Source organism: Sorex araneus, chromosome X, assembly GCF_027595985.1.
Source record: "Sorex araneus isolate mSorAra2 chromosome X, mSorAra2.pri, whole genome shotgun sequence".
In the NCBI taxonomy this organism is placed as follows: Eukaryota; Metazoa; Chordata; class Mammalia; order Eulipotyphla; family Soricidae; genus Sorex; species Sorex araneus.
Genome location: NC_073313.1, coordinates 155,234,583 through 155,252,893, shown reverse-complemented (window position 1 = coordinate 155,252,893; position 18,311 = coordinate 155,234,583). Strand labels below are relative to the sequence as shown.

At 48.4% G+C, this 18,311-nt stretch overlaps 1 gene segment (V, D, J or C); it reads left to right on the top strand.

The window, feature by feature from the left end:
- The first annotated feature begins 3,073 nt into the window (after positions 1-3,073).
- Positions 3,074-3,514, top strand: LOC101537353 (immunoglobulin heavy variable 1-69-like). The segment is given in 2 exon segments: positions 3,074-3,119; positions 3,198-3,514. Coding segments are annotated over 2 exon segments (363 nt in total).
- The last annotated feature ends 14,797 nt before the right edge of the window (positions 3,515-18,311 follow it).

Genomic DNA, 18,311 nt, shown 5'->3' with positions numbered 1-18,311 from the left:
GTGAGTCTTGCTAGCGGTTTATCAATCTTATTTATTTTCTCAAAGAACCAACTCTTTGTTTCATTGATCTTTCGGATTGTTTTTTTGGTTTTGATGTCATTAATTTCTGCTCTAATTTTTATTATTTCTTTCCTTCGGTCTGGTTTGGAGTCCTTTTTCTGGTCCTTTTCTAAGGTCTTGAGTCGTGAAGTCAAGCTATCTATGTGGGTCCTTTCTTCCTTCCTGAGGAATGCTTGGAGAGCTATAAATTTTCCCCTTAACACGGCTTTAGCTGCGTCCCATAGGTTTTGGTAGCTCGTGTCTTCATTCTCATTAGTTTCTAAGTATCTTTTGATTTCTTCCTTGATTTCCTTCCTGACCCACTCATTGTTCAACATTGAATTGTTTAGTTTCCAGGTGTTTGATTTGATTTTCCGTGTTTGTGAGTGGTTAGCTTCTATCTTCAGCGCATCGTGGTCTGAAAAAATGGTTGATACAATTTCTATTTTTCCGATTCTATTGAGGTATGTTCTGGGGCCCAGTACATGGTCTATTTTAGAAAATGTTCCATGTGCACTGGAAAAGAATGTGTATTCTTTCTTTTTGGGGTGTAAGGCCCTGTATAGGTCTATTAGGCCTCTCTCTTCTATTTCTTCTTTCAGAGTCAGTGTTTCCTTGTTGAGTTTTGTTCTTGTGGATCTATCTAGAGGCGATAAGGCCGTATTGAAGTCTCCGACTACAATTGTGCTGTTAGTGATGTCCTCTTTGAAGCCTGTTAGGAGTTGTTTTAAATATTTAGCCGGTCGTTCGTTAGGAGCATATACGTTTAAGAGTGTGATTTCTTCCTGTTGTACATATCCCTTGATAAAAAGAAAATGACCTTTGCTGTCCCTTTTGATCTTTTTCATCCTAAAATCTATGTTGTCGGATACCAGGATGGCCACTCCAGCTTTTTTAAGGGGGTTGTTTGCTTGGAGGATTGTTTTCCATCCTTTGACTTTGAGTCTATGTTTACTCTGTTTGTTCAGGTGTGTTTCTTGCAGGCAACAGAATGTTGGGTTTAATTTCCGGATCCATTTAGCCACTCTGTGTCTCTTGATAGGTGCATTTAGGCCATTGACATTGAGAGAGATTATTGTGATGTGGTTTTGTGTCATCTTTCTGTGGGATTTGTTGTTCTTATGGGGCTCCTCCTTGTCTTACAGTAGCCCCTTTAGACCTTCTTTCAAGATTGGTTTTGAGTCTATGAAGGACCTGAGCTGTTGTTTATCCGAGAAGTAGTGTATGGTTCCTTCGAGTTTGAGTGAGAGTTTAGCCGGATAAAGTATTCTTGGTGAGGCATTCATTTCGTTGAGTTTTTTCACTATGTCCCACCATTGTCTTCGGGCTCGGAGGGTTTCTTCTGACAGATCGGCCGTAAATCTGAGGGGTGCTCCTTTGTATGTGATTTCCTTCCTTGACCTTGCTGCTTGCAGAATTGTGTCTCTATCCATGGTATCCGTCATTGTGACTATGATATGCCTTGGGGTCTTTTTATTCGGGTCTCTTTTTGCTGGTACTCTTCGGACTCCTTGTATCTGGATGCCTGCCTTGTCCAGCTCTGGGAATTTCTTAGCAATGATATCTTTGACTGTGTTTTTTTCATTGGGGTTGCTTCCCTGCGGTTCTGGTACTCCAATGATTCTTATGTTGTTCCTCTTGAAGTCATCCCCCAGGGCTCTGATTCGCTCTATAGCCATTTTGAGGTCTTTGGCCATGATTTGTTGTTGTCTATAAGCTTTCTGCAGCTCATCTTCTAGATCACTGATTCTGTCTTCGGCTGTAGTCATTCTACTGTTGAGGGCTTCTAGTGAGATTTTTATTTCATCTACCGATTGCTTTATTAGTGAGACTTCCGTTCGAAGGTTTGAAATTTCTGCTCTCATTTCTGCTCTCATTTCTTCCTGTATTTTCTTGGTAGACCGTTCCAGCGCTTGATTCATCTCCTCCTTAAATCCTTTTTTAATTTGATGGTTTTTACTATTGTTTGAGAGACTTAATTATATATTGTATTACTTTTACATAATCTCAGCAAAGAATACTAAGTGTCACTGTTCTATTGTTATATATACATAACTACTTGATCTGCCAATATTTCCAATATTTTCCTAGAATGCATCTACCTGAGCGATTCTCGAACACAGAGTCAGGAAAAAGCCCTCAGAAATGCTGGGTGTGGCTCAAAACAAAATCAAAAGTCTCATAAAAGAATATGACTCATGAACAGGCTTCTGTAGTGAAGTGCCAGGAATCAATCCTGTATTAGAGACACTAAGAGGTTCAAGCACCTGAGAACCCAGAGGCTCTCCCTGCAGGGTGGGGACTGGGCTGCAGGGGGCGCCAAGTCCCAAGAGAATAGAGAAGTCAGTTAGAAGGGGTGCAGAGATGGGAGAAAAAGGTGCAGAGAGGCAGAAATCTCAGAATGGGTTTCCTTCTTCAATAAAACTTAATTTTGATTTCTCAAGAAAACCAACATTAAAATAAATATAGGACACAGAGGTTAAATTGAGTACACTTATCATTTAGAGAGGAATACTTATTATTATTAATTGATAAGCCGTAAAACCTGTATGCAGGTGGTGTTTCAGGACTTCTTAATATCTCCAATGGAAACCACTGGGGCATTAGGATGGTTTTGTAGTCTCATTGTAGTATCTGAGAGTTAGAGGATCCCAGAAATAACCTCAGAGCCCATTTGTGTCCAGATGTGTCCAGGACATACAGATGTGGGAGGACCTGACAGGGAGGTTCTGAAAGGGTTTGGCCCTCTGGAGGGGGAGCTCTGTGTGCACAGAATCCTGGGACAAGGCAGGATCTCATCACCTCAAACAAGGATGAGAACGTGGACCTCTTCACTCCCCTTGAGGATGGACCCGGTGCTTCCACCAGCCCTCTTTTCAGGTTGGACCAGGCCTTCAGCTATGAATTCTACCTCCTCATGAATATGCAAATGACACCAGGGACACTGAGTTAAATACAAATGTGTCTGTGTCCTGACAACCTCACACAGCAAGCACACCCACACCTCCAGAAGCCCTAAGTGAAGGTCCCCACCATGGGCTGGACCTGGAGAATTCTCTTTCTGGTGGCAGTGGCTGCAGGTAAGTGTCCCCATTCCTTGGTCTGAGGGAACGGGGCTAGTCAAGTGGAGTCCACCCACTACTGTCTGCTGTCCACAGGTGTGAACTCCCAGGTACAGCTGGTGCAGTCAGGGGCTGAGTTGGGAAAACCTGGGACATCAGTGAAGATCTTCTGCAAGGCGTCCGGATTCACCTTCACTGACTACTTTATCAGCTGGGTGCAGCAGGCCCCGGGACAAGGGCTCGAGTGGATGGGAAGGATAGACCCTATCACTGGTAGTACAAGCTATGCACAGAAGTTCCAGGGCACACTCACACTCGCTGCAGACAAGTCCAAGGACACAGCCTACATGGAACTGAGCAGGCTGAGCACTGAGGACACGGCTGTGTATTACGGTGCGAGAGACACAGTGTGACAACCACATCCTGAGTGTGTCAGAAAACTGAGGGGGAGGCAGCTGTGCCAGATGAGGAGATGACAGAGACGCTGATCCTCCTGAAATCCTCCTCAGAGAGTCAGGGTCTGACACACAGAATGGGGCTCACAGGGTCAGGCTTAATTTGAGGGCAAGGCTCAGGATCTTTCTCTGTCCCTCTGCAATGGCCAAAAGGCAGATGGCTTCTCTCGAGAAACCTTGTGTTTTTATATTTTCTTCTAGGATTTTGTGTTGAGCACCACAGATGACACAGGAAGAACCACATGGAAGTTTGGGCTGGGGTCATTGCAGGTTCCTGAACTGTAGTTCTTCCCATGGCAGACTCCCAGTGTTACACATTTTGTTAGAATTTTGGTCTCTGCCAGAAATTCTTTTCTCTGAGATGAAATCCTGGTGTTGACCAGAGTATCTTCTGGAGTTTCTTTGGAGCCCTGAAACTTTGTACATCTTCATATCTCTATATTGCTGAGCTGGAATCCTGCCACTGAACAAGGGACAGTGGAATAGATGACCCTCTATGAAAGGGACGATGGTCACATTTCTCCTATCATGTAAGGAAAAGGTCAGGGTTAGGGTCAGGGTCAGGGTCTATGAAGTCCTGATGTTGGGGTCAACTCAGCCCAGCTCAGGGGAAGGTCGTTACCCAAGCACAGACACATGGTCTGGGGTGTGCCCAAGAGGGCTGGCAGTAGCAAGGACCAGCAGGCAGGATCTAGAGCGAGGCCTCAGGTGCTGCTCCCTCCACCCCAGGGTCATGCATCCAAGCTGAGTTTACCTGGGGCCTGATTGAACCAAATGACCAATATTCCTGGGAAATTATGGTATTGACTGAGGCATTAATTTTGTCCATGCCTTGTAATATGGGAATAAATAATCACAATTTATCACTTGCTCTCAATTGATACCGAGGACATATATCCACACACAAATGCATAAGTCTCACACAGTCCACCAGCAACATCTGTCCCCACACTCCCTGCCCACCCACAGTACCGGGGTAGAATTGACCTCAGGCCCCTATTGGAGCCTTTTCCAGCCCTTGCTCCCCTTGTTCCCACTGTCCCATCACATAGGAAAGCCAGAGGAAACACCTCAGCACCATGGCACCCCAACACTTCCCTCCTTGCCACCCCAAACTTCCTCAATCTAGGGCTTGAGAGAAGCCGTGTCCACCCAGAGGCCACCTTGAAAAGAGGCATCTGGTACCAGCTTCCATCAGACCTGGGGTTCAGAGCCCCTAGACTGGGCTGCAAACAGCCCCCACCACCTCTCCAGGGGTGCAGAGCCCCAACTCATGGAGTCACATGGCCCAGCACAGCTGTACCCACCTGTCACAGTCTTGGAGACACGGTTTCCCAGTGTTGTTGGTCACACCAGGGAGATTTCTGACAGCACTGGGAAACAAAGAGTTAAGTCCTATGGGCGCTTTCTAGGAGGTAAGATGGTAAACATAGAATGTGGCTGAGGAGGGGGTGAGGTCTGTGGGCAGGGTCCCATAAACTCTTTAAGCTCCTTCTCCCAGAAGAAATACCCCTGAGGTAAACCCACTTTAGAGACGTTGCCCCTCAGTCCTGCAGTGCAGAGACCCTTTGACAGGGACCAGCTTCCCTGGGCAGGTTAGCAGGTGAATGTCTGTAGTAGCCGCCCCTGCGCTTCTGATGACCGTTGGTGTAGAGCAGTGAGAAGGGGCGAGTCGGGACTCTAAGTCCACGAGCCTGTGAGGCCCTCGCCCCGTGCTTCTCTCGTGTGTCTGTCTTGTTTCCTTAGTCCTGGCGTTGACCCTGCTTCAGCTCCGTTCCCCTGGGGCCGGCCCCCGGCAGGTGTGTGCTGACCCTCTGTGGGGCCTGCTGACCACGTCCCATTCTCCGAGAGCTATTGAGATGCAGCTCAGTTCCTCACTGCAGTTGCCTGTCCTGCTCCAGATCTTCACGGGACCCTTACTGACCTGAGATCTGACCCCACTGTCCCTCCACATAGTTCCGTGTGTGCTGATAGGCAGGAACAAGATTCTTTGCTCAGAGGCAGAGCAGGGGAGGGACGGCACGCCCAGGTCTGGGGTCCGTGTTGAGACTCTGTGGCTGGGATATCAGCACATCGTTCCTTGACACCACCCGTGTCCCTGAGCCCACTAGCGCCCTGTCCCCATTGCTCCTCATATATCTCCTCTCCCCTCCTCTTCAAACTCTGGAACCAGTCCTTTAAATCCACCCTTTAAATCATTGCATTTCCTCATCCAGTTGACAGAAACTCCACATATCAAAATGTCCCCATGTGTTCATCGCTCTCCTGGCTTATTTCATTTAACATGATATCTTAAGGTTCCACCTATGTTGCAGCAAACTGCATAATTTCTTTATTCCCTAAAATAATTTTAAAGTCTTTCTGTTTTGTGACAGTGTCTAATAATGAGAAAAAACAGAAGGAATGATCTGGACTTTTATTTCTAATGTTTCTTTCACTATCTGTAAGATATTACTAATTAAAATCTAGAATACTTTACTTACAATAAAAAATTATAAACAATATATTTTATTTAGTTTACATCTGAAGGTATGGAACACCGATGAAATGAATCAAGAATGAGAAAAAATATCTATGTAATGTAGTACATGTAAATAAAGCAAAGAGGTTAATAAAATCTTAAGTTAAATTGGTGCTTGGAACCACGTTTTCACAGAGTTAAGTATCTTCTCATTGGACTGTTGGTGTAGCTCTAGAAAAGGGTCTTGTCCTTGTGCTCTCATCCAAGGACAGGATTGGGTGGGGATTGTCCATGGTCTTGGCCTGACCTCACTCTCTCACGTGGACCTCATCTATAAAATACTGGGACTGTGCTCCCAGCACTTTTGTAGGAGAGGGTAGAGTCACGGGATCAGAGCTTTAACACAATTAATTTCAATAGTCGTGAGGCACGGACTTTCATAATTGAAGACCTAGCAGACCTTGACAGCAAAGATACACATCAGGGATCATGCCCCTTGGAACTAAGAGACTCTCTAACTTTTTAGTTCTTCCCCATCACACTTTAGACTGTGCAAGCCATGTACCAGTTTATAGCCATCATGGGCACCTATTCCTCTGCCGAATTTTCCACAAGGCATGAAGCAATCCTCAGACTAACCTGGTGCTGTACAAATTCTCCTTGTTTCTGAGACATTCCCTGGACACAGCATTGCACTAACAGGTTCCTTCTCAGTGTGGGAAGATCCCACAGGCTTCTCCTGGGCTTCTGACCAACACCTACTGGAGGGGGTCTAACGACTTCATCTTGAGTGAGATTACTGGGATCAACTTGGTCACAGAATTTAGAAAATGATTTTTGTTTGAGAAATTCTAATTTATTTCCCTAATGTTGAACTGAAGGTGAGCAGAAGGAAGAGTTGCACAGGGCAGCTGAGAGGAAGGCCGCAGAGTCAGTCTCTCTCTGGCACCCCGCTCTCCTGAACTTCACCAACCCATGATCTGCTTAAACTCCTTATACTAATTTAATGTAGACCTTTGCAGATACGATTCTTAATGCGTTTGTCATTGTCGACTAACCACTCTCTCCACTCAACTTTATCAAGAACATGAAATTTGAGGATTAGAATCTAAATTCCTACCTCCTCTCACATGGTGAACCCACTGAGCAGTTCTCCTGTTCTAGTGACCTTCCAAAACGCCTGTTAGACATTCAAAATGCACCGGTAAGTCTTTCTTAATCAATAGAGATATAATGCTTCAATGTCAATGACAAAGACTGAAACTGTGTTTCTTACTGTGAATCTCACTCTCATCCAAGGACAAAGTTATTACATGAGGATAAAAATGGGGAAACTGTGACAGACTGGGACTGTGTCTGCTCCAGGGCTTCCCTGCAGGGGGCGCTCACACCCACTCAACAGAGCTGCAGCCCAGGAACAGGAGCACAGGGCGGGGAGGGTTTCTCATCCAGGGTCCCAGTTTCCTGTTAGAACATAAGCAGCAGAAACGCTCTGATGACAGGTCAGCAGGATTGTGTGTCCTAGTGCGGGTTTCTGTCTAATGCCTGAGTCACTGTGAGAACTGACCTACTACAGGGCAGCCAAGACACTATTAATGACAGTTTTGGGGTGTCTGGACCCTCACCCGCTGGACAGTGGACAGCTGCATGTGCCTGTGAGTGGACCCTTCTGTCCACACGCCGGCCCTGCAGACAGGACACGAGGACACAGAGGGCCGATCAGTCCCCCAACTCCTGCTGCCCAGGGCTGTCTCCCACCACACTGTCCCCTCTTGTGACCTGTCCTCAGGTGAGGTGGAACCTACCCCACACGATCTCTTCCCGCCTCTAAATTCTCCCCCACTCTGTGTTGACTCTGAGGCCCAGGGGCTGGACTCCTGTTCACTCTCCCTGCTGAGTCTTAATTCATCTCTAACGTCCATCTCTTGTGTCCCCCATAGACCTTCAGACATGTGACTCTCACTTATGCTGGAGAAGCCTCAACCTGCTCACCCATATGTCCTAGACACAGGGACTCGAGGTCAGGGAGACTACCTACAGCTGATGAGCCCAGTAGCCCTCAACAACCACACCTCTTGGTACAGGGAGAATCGTGGGGGTCATCCCATAGTGTCCATGAGAGAAATTCTCAGGGATGGCAGAACTGGTCATTCACATACAACCTCTCTTCCTGCTGACTCCCCCTAACTGCATCCGGTCTCTCTGAGGGGCTGATAAGAACTGTGCATATCTCTGTGTGTGTGGAAACTGTGTTCACTGAATGACAATCCAGTGTCGGTGACCCAGAATACAGGTAAAGGACCCTTGCACAGTGTGAGTCTGTGCGTTGAGTCCAGATCCCGAGTGAATAGATTTCAAGCTGAGGACCTTCCAGTAGCTCTGCCCTGAATTCCTGCTGGGTCAGGATCCCTCAGTAATCACCCCATGAAGAGGGTCCTGAAGTTCAAAGTGACTTGCTGGACCTCAAGTTTTCAGTGGAATTGAGCAGAATTATGTGTCTTTGACCAGGCCAGCCACAGCAGGAACCGTGGGACAGAGTTAGAAGAATCTTTCTTGTATCAATAATAATGAGTTGCTGAAAGGGGTCCCCAGGTCACAACTGTGAATCAGAGAAGGAGCGAGACAGCAGCATTGCAGACTGGGGGAAGATCCACCACTGTCTCTGTCTACCTCTGTGATCTGGGAGAGAATTGCTCTTTGCAGGAAGGAAAACCAGTCCTAGACCTTCCTTGAGCTTCATGGGTACGTGTCTTTCTCACAATGAAGAATTTCAGTAGGAGAAAAGCTGTGAAGCAAACTGGCTTTTATTTATCGGATCTGAGAAAGGTGTGGGAGAGGCAGGAAAGAGACAGAGATAGAGACACAGAGAGAGACAAAGACAGAGACAGATAAAAGAGAGAGAGAGACAAAACGTGTCAGAGAGACATAAAGAGAGAGAGTGTCACAAGCATGAGAGAATCAGGCTTCTGGAGAGGCAGAGAGGCTGAGGGTCACATCTCAGGAGGGAAGAACCTGGCAGCTTGTATTCGAGCAGCATGGGCTGACTCCAAGACCACTCTCTTCCCTGTCCAATGTAGCCTATAACCATATCTCCCAACCTGCGCCATGTGAGCCATTCACCCAGGAGAGACCATTGCTTGTCATTATTAAGAAGGTGAGTCTGAGACTTTTACGGTCCTCCTTTGATACTCTGCCATGCTTGTGTTCACACTGGGGCTCTCTCAGGAGGGTTTGTGCTGGCGCTGCTCAACGTATTATTAGGCCTCAGCGCTTTGGATTATGTCCCAAAAACTTGTTGCCAGGGGGTTCTTTCAATATTTACCTGCATTTCTGATTCAACACCATCGGTGATAATGAACTGATGTTCCCGTGTAACTATCTCTAAATTTCAGAGTTTTACTCACGAGGTAAGTAACTGAACAAATACTGAGAAATTTGATTGACCTTGGATTGGTCCATCCTTGTGTGAATTGCACTGGGACAATGACACTGTGTGTTAGAGCCCAGGATTTGCATTCACAGTGGGAGAACTGGAGCCACCACACAGGGACACAGAGGGGCAGGGGCCTATCGACAGGGTAGAGACCTGGGGGATGGGGGCTGGGTTTGGTCATCAGGGACCTGAGACACGGGGACTCTCCTCCTCAGCTGCCGTTTCCCCCTCAGCAATCCCTGTTTCCTGAGAGATCCTCAGCACATTTCCTGTGCTGGAGGAAGAGGCCCGGCTCTGACAGGGCCCCAGGGACAGGCCTGAGTGCTTTTAGTGACAGTCAGCACCTCTTCCCAGGGAGCCCACACACCAGCCTCCCCGGGTCCCCTCCTTTCTCTACAGAGGCTCCCCCATGCAAATCTGCACTCAGGACCCAGGATTAAAACCACGTTCACACTCACCCCAACTTGGGCTCCCTCTCCCCCTGACACGGTGTCTGAGATTATGGACCTCGTGGGCAGGAACGTGCATCAGCGCTGATTCCTCCTCTTTCTGGTGGCAGCTCCCGGATGTGAGTATCCCCCGGACAGAGGCTCCAAGGTGGGCATGGGGCCTCTGGGCCCGTGACTCACTATGGGTCTCTGTCCCCAGGTGTCCTGTCCCAGGTACAGCTGCAGGAGTCGGGACCAAGCCTGGTGACACCCTCGCAGACGCTGTCCCTCACCTGCTCGGTCTCTGGAATCTCTCTATCTAGTCATGCTGTCTACTGGGTACGCCAGGCCCCTGGAAACCACCTGGACTGGATTGGTGGTATAGCGTTGGAAGCACATACTGTAATCCGAGACTTAAGTCCCGAGTCAGCAACTCCAGGGACACCTGAAAGAACCAAATTTATCTAAAACTGAGCAACTCAGTAACTGAGGACACAGGCGTGTATTATTGTGCAAGAGACACAGTGAGGGCAAGTCACTGTGAGCCCAAAGAAAAATCTGCTGAGGGAGACAGGGGAGCTGCAGGGGTGCGTGTGATCACCAGGGGGCGCTCTGCCCCAGGGACTACAGATCTGGCCTCAGGGGAAAGTTGTAAAGGTCTTTTTTTTTTTTTTTAATTTTAAAATGAAAATTTAAGGAGCAAATTTAATAAACGTAAGTAGGTATACATCAGTATGTTCTTTCTTCATCTAGTATAAATTTTAATCTCACTTTTTGTAAGAATACCAAATACTCTTTTAATTCACCTTTTGCAAAGTATGTTGTATGCTCTGTTCCTGAACAAATATTCTTTTTATAGGAATAAGTTTTGTTTTTCATTCTCAGTTTTTGTAATTGACGTATATATGGTTAAATTTGTCTTCTGTCCATCTATGACTTACAGAGTTTCGGTGCTGTCTTCTAGAAACTCATTGCAAAAGACCATCCATATTTGCTGTGTCATGTGTAGTCGGCCTGTTCTTCCTCCTGGTAAACACAAAGTGTAGTTTTCAATAAATATATATATTTTTAAGGGCTGTAGCGATAGAGCAGCGGGTAGGGTGTTTGCCTTGCACGCGGCTGACCCGGGTTCGATTCCCAGCATCCCATATGGTCCCCTGAGAGCCACCAGGAGTGATTCCTGAGTGCATGAGCCAGGAGTAACCCCTGTGCACAGCCGGGTGTGACCCAAAAAGCAAATATATATATATATATATATATATATAATATATATATACACATATATATACTTTTTAATAGAGCTGTGGTTTATAATATGAATAGTAGTTTCCTATTGGTTGAGTACCACTTAGTCCTCTTGTTCATCGATTTGCTCGAGCAGACACCAGTAACATCTCCATTGTGAGACTTTTTACTGTTTTTGGCATATCGAATACGCCACAGGTAGCTTGCCAGGCTCTGCCGTGTGGGCAGGATACTCTCAGTAGCTTGCCAGGCTCTCTGAGGATGAAGGAATCGAACCTGGGTCGGCACAGTGTAAGACAAACGCCCTACCCGCTGCGCTATCAAAAGAAAACACAGAAAATACAGTTTGCTTGTTAGTATGCTAGTAGCATGGTACTTGAGACATAGACTAATATGCAGTTCATTACAATTGATGAAGGCAGCATAGTTGGAAGAGGAACCTCATCCACACATTCATACTGTTGGATATCATTGGTTTGTCCTTTCTCCCTTGCCACAGAGTTTGGGTTTATCTGGTAATAATCTCTAAACAATTCTAGACTACATTGGTATGTCCTGCTCCCCTTGCCAGTAGGAGCTTAGGTAAATCAGTCACGCCCATCAAAGTGCTCCGGAGTCATTCCCATTCCTTTGTTTATCTGTAACCACTTCTACCAGTTTATCTGCTTTTCCTCTAATCAAACTCTGTTAATTTGTAAGGTCAGACCTTGCTAGGACAGTGAACTTGTATTGTAAATTAATATTGTCTTTCTCCTCTCTTATGTCTTTTGAATAGTTTACTTTAAAACAATATCCTTTTTGTATGGACAAAGAAAGACATTTATTAATATGCTTTAGTAACATGGATTTAATTGGCTTCAAATATTATTCACTCCTGGGCATCTGTTCTCTCGACTTAAGCCTCAGCTGCCCTTACTTCCTAGTGATGTCGGTGGGTCCCACGGGTGACTTCCATGAAGCAGGGAGGAGAAAGACGGTCACTTTCTCCCCAACCGCCCCTACCACCCGGGACCCAGAGTTACTGGGTTCTTGTCTTCGCTCGCAGAAAAGAATTTCAGGAGTAGACAAGCAGTGAAGTAACAGATTTTATTTAGAGGTTTCTGAGGGAAGGAGGAAGGGACAAGTGGGAGAGAGAATAGTAAGAATAATGCACTCAAGAGAGAACTCGGGCTTCTCCAAGGGTGGAGGAAGCTCTACACACATCCTAGCACTGGACACGAAAGCATGAAAGTACACATCGCAAGGGTGGGGATGCGGGCGACACATGTGCTCGGGCACCACATGTGCTCGGCCACGTGGGCACAAGCAGCACACGGTCTCAGGCGGCATATGCGCGCACTTCCTTCGTTCAAGGTATCTTTTATAGGGTCTCTTCAACCTGCCCCCACGTGGGGCCTCTTCCCAGGTAAAAGTCCGTTGCTAAGGAGGCTAAAAGGGAGGCTGGGTCTTCTTTAGGCTGGATCACATTTTAATCAGATTAAGGGAGAGGTTGATAGAATTCGAGGAACTTCATGGGGAGGGGTCCAACCTCCTCAGGGTCTGCTGAAGGTCTTATTAGGTCTGTTTTCTGTATCCACAGGGATCAGTGTCAGGATTCTCCTTCCTGGAGAATCTAAGTTTCATTGTCAAGGGCCTTTCCCTATCTACCTGCCTACATCACTAGCACCCCCAAAAGCAGGGTCCCGACGAGGGACGGGACGGACCCAGGGCAAGCGGTGAATTATGTGCTACCCTGGCATCGAGATGGGCCTGGCCAAAGCGCCTAATGCTTAACTATATGTTAAGAGCTTGGTCATGGGCATGTCATGTCATGATCCAAAAGCAACGACTAGACTAGGACCCTCCTAGGGCTAGGAAAGACTAATCTGGCCTGAGCACTGTAGTCTGAGATAGAGGTCACCCCTGGAGAGCAATTCTATAAGCTTAATGCATCTCTTGCTATGTCCATACAAAATGATTTATAATATGAATACTTATATGTTAGTTGGACAAAGAAAGGGGAAACAAACCCATGGGATTCCGCTCTTGGGCGGATGTCCTGCTGAAAGAGATTCTGTCCTAGTGAAAGCATTCCCTAAGGGATAGAACTTTACCCCCTATTGATTGTAACCACATCTATCCATAAGCCCCAGCGGCACAGCATCCAGAGCCAGATGCGGGGGGGGGGGATTTAAGGTGGCTCTATGAGGGGGTTGGGAAGAAGCAGAGAGAGAGAGACGGGAGTGGATAGAGAGTAGATGGGAATAAACTGCGATTGAAACCAACCAGCTTGGCTCCCTCCATTCCTTCCTTCGCCTGCCTCGTCATCGCCATCAACCTCCCCAGGGTGGGGGAAGCGGCTGGAGACTACGGAACGCGGGTGGCGGGAGAGTCAACGCCACTGCCCTGTGCCCAGTGCCCGGCGCGGTGCGGTGAGGTGCGCCCTCACGCCCTTTCTTTTCTTTTTGTGTTTTTACACACTTACCATTACAGGACAGGAGGAAATTCGTTGGGAAGAACCGAGAGTCTAAGGAACACTCACTGTCACTGTCATGCCCTTGCTCACCCATTTGATTGAGCGGGCTCCAGTGACGTCTCCAAGGTGAGACTTGTTGTTACTGTTTTTGGCATATCGGATATGCCACGAGGAGCTTGCCAGGCTCTGCTGTGCAGGCGGGATACTCTTGTTAGCTTGCCAGACTCTTCGAGAGGGATGGAGGAATCAAACACAGGTCAGCCTCATTGAAGGCAAAAACCCTACCCACTGTGCCATCGCTCTAGCACACTGAGGGACATATTTATGGCCAATCCTGTTGGAATTTTACAGCTGATACATGAAGAGTGAAACCATCTACAGCTAGCAGGTAATTCTCCATGCATGAAAGCTCGAACACTGAGCATAGTCCTGACTCAGGGGTAGGAGAGCTCCTGCTGGTGAACTGGGCTCCTGCCCTCTGGTCAGTCCTGCTGAGTGATGTGGACTCTCATCCTGGGACTAAGAGAAACAGCAGAGACAGGCTCAGCCCAGAGTGTCCAGGGCTGACAGGGACAGAGAGAAGCTGAGCAGGAGCAAAGGAGGGGCTGGGACTCGGGCCCGAGAGGGGAGAGGAGAGGCTGCCCCACTGCAGGGTGAACTCACACCCGTGTCTGCAGAGTGCTCACAGAGCACCCTGGAGAGCATGAGCCCTGTTGTGTTGATGGCCACAGCTCCGTGTCCTTGGATGCCCTTTTATCCCCTCTCCTGCTCTGGAGGAGAAACCCATGGGGAGGAAACCCAGAATCCACGTCCACCAGGACTCATCCAGTGCCTCCAACAGCAGATCCCAGAGGGGAGGGACCAGCTGTGGACTCCTGCCCCTCCCTGCACACAGTGTGTCCACTGCTCCTCACTCCTGGGCCCCTAGGAAACGCAGCCCCTCTGCTCTCAGAGCAGGGCCACCTCAGGAACAGTCTCTAAAAGTCAAAGCTCAGTCCAACAGAAGCTGAATTTCTCCTGTAGTTCCTCTTGATGACAGCGACAGCTGTGAGCGTCTCTGGGCTTCAGGAAGCTTGAACATGGGGGGAGTGTCTGGATGGGCATCTTCTGATGAGGCATATCTTCAGAATCTGACCCAGGGCTGTGGAAGAGATGGATCAGGAGGAAAGAAGCCCACGCAGACCCTCACCCTCACCTGTCCTTCCTCTGGGTTCCCAGCAAACCCTCTGCTTGTGGCATGGCCAGATCACCCACCTCCAGGGAAGGGCTGGAGTGGACAGTCCCTTTGGTCCTGCTCAAGCTCAGACTACTCACAACCTCCACAGTGACCCTTCCTAGAGATGCAGCCAAAAGAATCGTCCTCTGTACCCTGAGCCAAGTAGTCACAAGGACACAGGGCTGTGTGTGTGAGACTCAGGAAGGGGAGTGGGTGGAACCCCAGACACATGCCTTCCTACAGGGGGGGAGGGGCTGGTCTGCAGGGCCCCGGGTCTGAACCCCACCCTGAATTCTGGGCCAGCACAGCAGCAGGTGCAGAAGGAGGTTAAGGGGCTCCTTGTCTAGAGTTCCTCACGGACCGTCTAGATTCATGATTCTCTGACCATGCTCCCTGGTCCCCTGGAATATGAGCGTGTTTCCTGTTTGTTTGACAAAGGCAGAATCTTTAGGGGCTCATGACCTGGTAAGAAGACAAGGGTTGGAGTTTCCTGAGTGTGACTGACCTCTAACCCTCAGGGGAATGCTCATGGCTCTGGGTACTTCACCCTTCCCACTGGGGTCCCCACAGGAGGGGTGGCACACTGAGTCTCACATCCTGTTTGCTAGTTCATGGTTCCTGTGTCCTGCCTGAGAATCAGCCATTCAGACGAATGCAGTACCTTCCTGAGGAAAATGGACGCACTCATGGAGGATTTGCTCTGACTCTGGGAGGGGGTGGGCTCAGGGGCCATCTATAGGCCAGAGAATTACTGCTTGGTACTTCTTCAATACCTCTTAGGTACCACAAGGACGTTGACACCTTGTCCGAGGCGCTTGATGCAGAAACAGCCACAGACTGTGACATTATGGAGGGTAACAAGGGTGAGCACATCAGGACACTCAGTCTCAGATAATTCGGAGTAACATGACAGACAGAATAAACAGAAACACAGATTTCCAGTCAAATTTAAAATGTCTGATATTTTTTGTGTGATTAAGATTAAAGAAAAGTAGAGACTGAAGAACAACTTGAAGATATGTGCTGGAGGTAATTTAAATATAATCTATAACGGTTGTCTGCTCCAGGTAAAAGCCCAACAGGCCCCAACTCTAAATCACCAATTTCAGAGTCAGCGATTGAACCCTCCATACACTTTGTCTCGAAGCTTGTGAGAAGCCGACGGAGTTCTGTCCTAGAAAGAAGTCGGGTCTGAGAGAAACACGTCTGTCCTTTGGGTCTTTCCTAGACAGGATGAGAGTTTTAATCAAATCTTAGATATGAATATTAGGGCAGCCGCCCCCTGCCCACTCACCCACCGACCTTGCTCCTCAGATTCCACCTGAATCTCCAAGGAGGGACAGGCCAGCAGCTGGAATTCAGACACACCGACCCAGGTTGAGCACTAGAGGGCGCTCTAGAGGGGCATGGGCCCTGTCCTTACCCTGCTGAAGGCCCAATAGCCGCACCCACACCCCTCTGACCCACCACACCTACTGCCCATGACCTAACTCCAAGGCTGCACTGAGAGTCTCCTCAGACTGATCCCAGTCCTGTCGTCCCGTTGTTCACCGATTTGCTTGAGCGGGCACAAGTGACGTCTCCATTATGAGAGCTGTTGCAACTGTTTTTGCCATATTGAATTTGCCACGGGTAGCTTCCCAGGCTCTGCCATGTGTTCGGGATATTCTTGGTATTTGCCGGCTCTCCGAGAGGGATGGAGTAATCGAACCCAGGTGGGCCACGTGCAAGGCAAACGCCATACTCACTGTGCTATCACTCCTGTCCAGTTCTAAAGATCCTAAACTTTCTGGCCTGAATGACACCTCCACATTCCACAGAACTGAAATTTCAGTTGGAGCCACTAAACTAGATGAGAAAGCAATGTAGACGCCAACTAAACTCAACAACACAAACACTGACATAGAAGGTTCTACCAGGGATGAACAGCTTATACATTCTCAAAGACTCCACAACTCCTTGGTGAGATGGAGCGATTTTCACAGCTGTTTTTTTTACTGAATTAATTTTGATAATTCCTTTAGCCACTTGATTGTAACAAGTAACATAGAACAAATCACTGTGTAACTGCTAAAAGGGCAGGCTTGCGGGGATGGTTGGGGAAATGGGGACAGTGAGGAAGGAAGATCACTAAGAGGTGGGATTGGTGTGGGAATAGCAAAAATCCATTATATCTGCATTAGGAACAACTTTGCAAACCACCATGTAAAAAGAAATGGAAAAAACAGTTAATTTTAGAGTTGATGAGAGACAAAAAGGGGAAAATGTGAACTATTTTATGTATATATGAAAGGTCTATCATACTGAGGGAATTTTGATCCTTTCATCTTCTCTGATAATGAAGATGAGTTAATCAGGACACTTCTATGGCCTGTTTCAATGCGCCCTATTGCGCAGTGCTCAATCCACCAGACAGGTCGTGGGAGCTCAGCGCCCAATGGGACAAAGGGGACCTGAGGTCAGAAGTCTCCTCTAATAACAGAGGAGTTCACCTCATGCAAATCCCTTCAGGCTCTGGGTCAAATGCTCTCTGGGCTGTGGAGCTCACAGTTGTCTCCTCACTCAGGGCTGAGTCTCTGGGGAAGACAAAGCTGTGCTCGAGAAGAAGATGATTCTGTGGGGTCTTCTCCTCTGCCTGGTGACAACGCCCCTGGGTGAGTGTCCCAGATGTGACAAGGTCTAGGGGAGGGAGTGACTGCAGAGACTGACAGTGACTGATTCTCCTTGTCCCCAGGTGTCCTGTCCCAGGTGCAGCCCGTCCCTCAAGAGCCGTGTCTCCATCACCAGAGACACTAACAAGAACCAGTTCTCCCTGCAGCTGAGTTCAGTGACCCCCGAGGACACACCTGTGTATTATTGTGCGTGACACAGTGAGGGGAAGTCAGGGTGACCCCAGACACAAACCTGCTGAGACAGTCTGGGCTTGCAGGGGCCTCCAGGGCCACCAGGGGTCGCTCAGGACTGAAAGGGGCACAAGGACCAAGAGGGGGTCAGGCCCACAAAGGGAATCCTAACACATAGTAACTAACCCACACTGTACTCAGAGTGATCGCGGGGTCACACATGGGTCCCTATCCTGCCATCACTCACTCTCAGGACAGGTCCATTTTCAAATCTCCCGCAAGGATCTCTGTACCGACTTCCTCCAGGATCTCACACTTCCTGCAGCCCCTGTTTCCACCCAGCCACATGGAGGTGAAGGTCTCTGACCCTCCCTGCAGTGACCCCACACACTCCCTTTATGTCTTCTCCCCGGAGACTCTTACTCCTGTGCTCAGGGACGCCCAGAGGGGGTGCCTGGTGACCTGAAGAACCACCTGTGACCTCTGAGTCTCCTTCCTCACTCTGCTGTGTCCCTCTGTGCAGGGCTAAGGGAGGAGCTGCAGGAGGACTCAGGGGAGGCTCCAGCCCACACCCCTCAGCTCACTCCTGGACACTCGCCCTGCAGAGCCTTCAGGAAGGGTCCCTGTTACTCACTGGTGTCTACTGGTCAGGAAGATGCTGTGGGGGTCACACT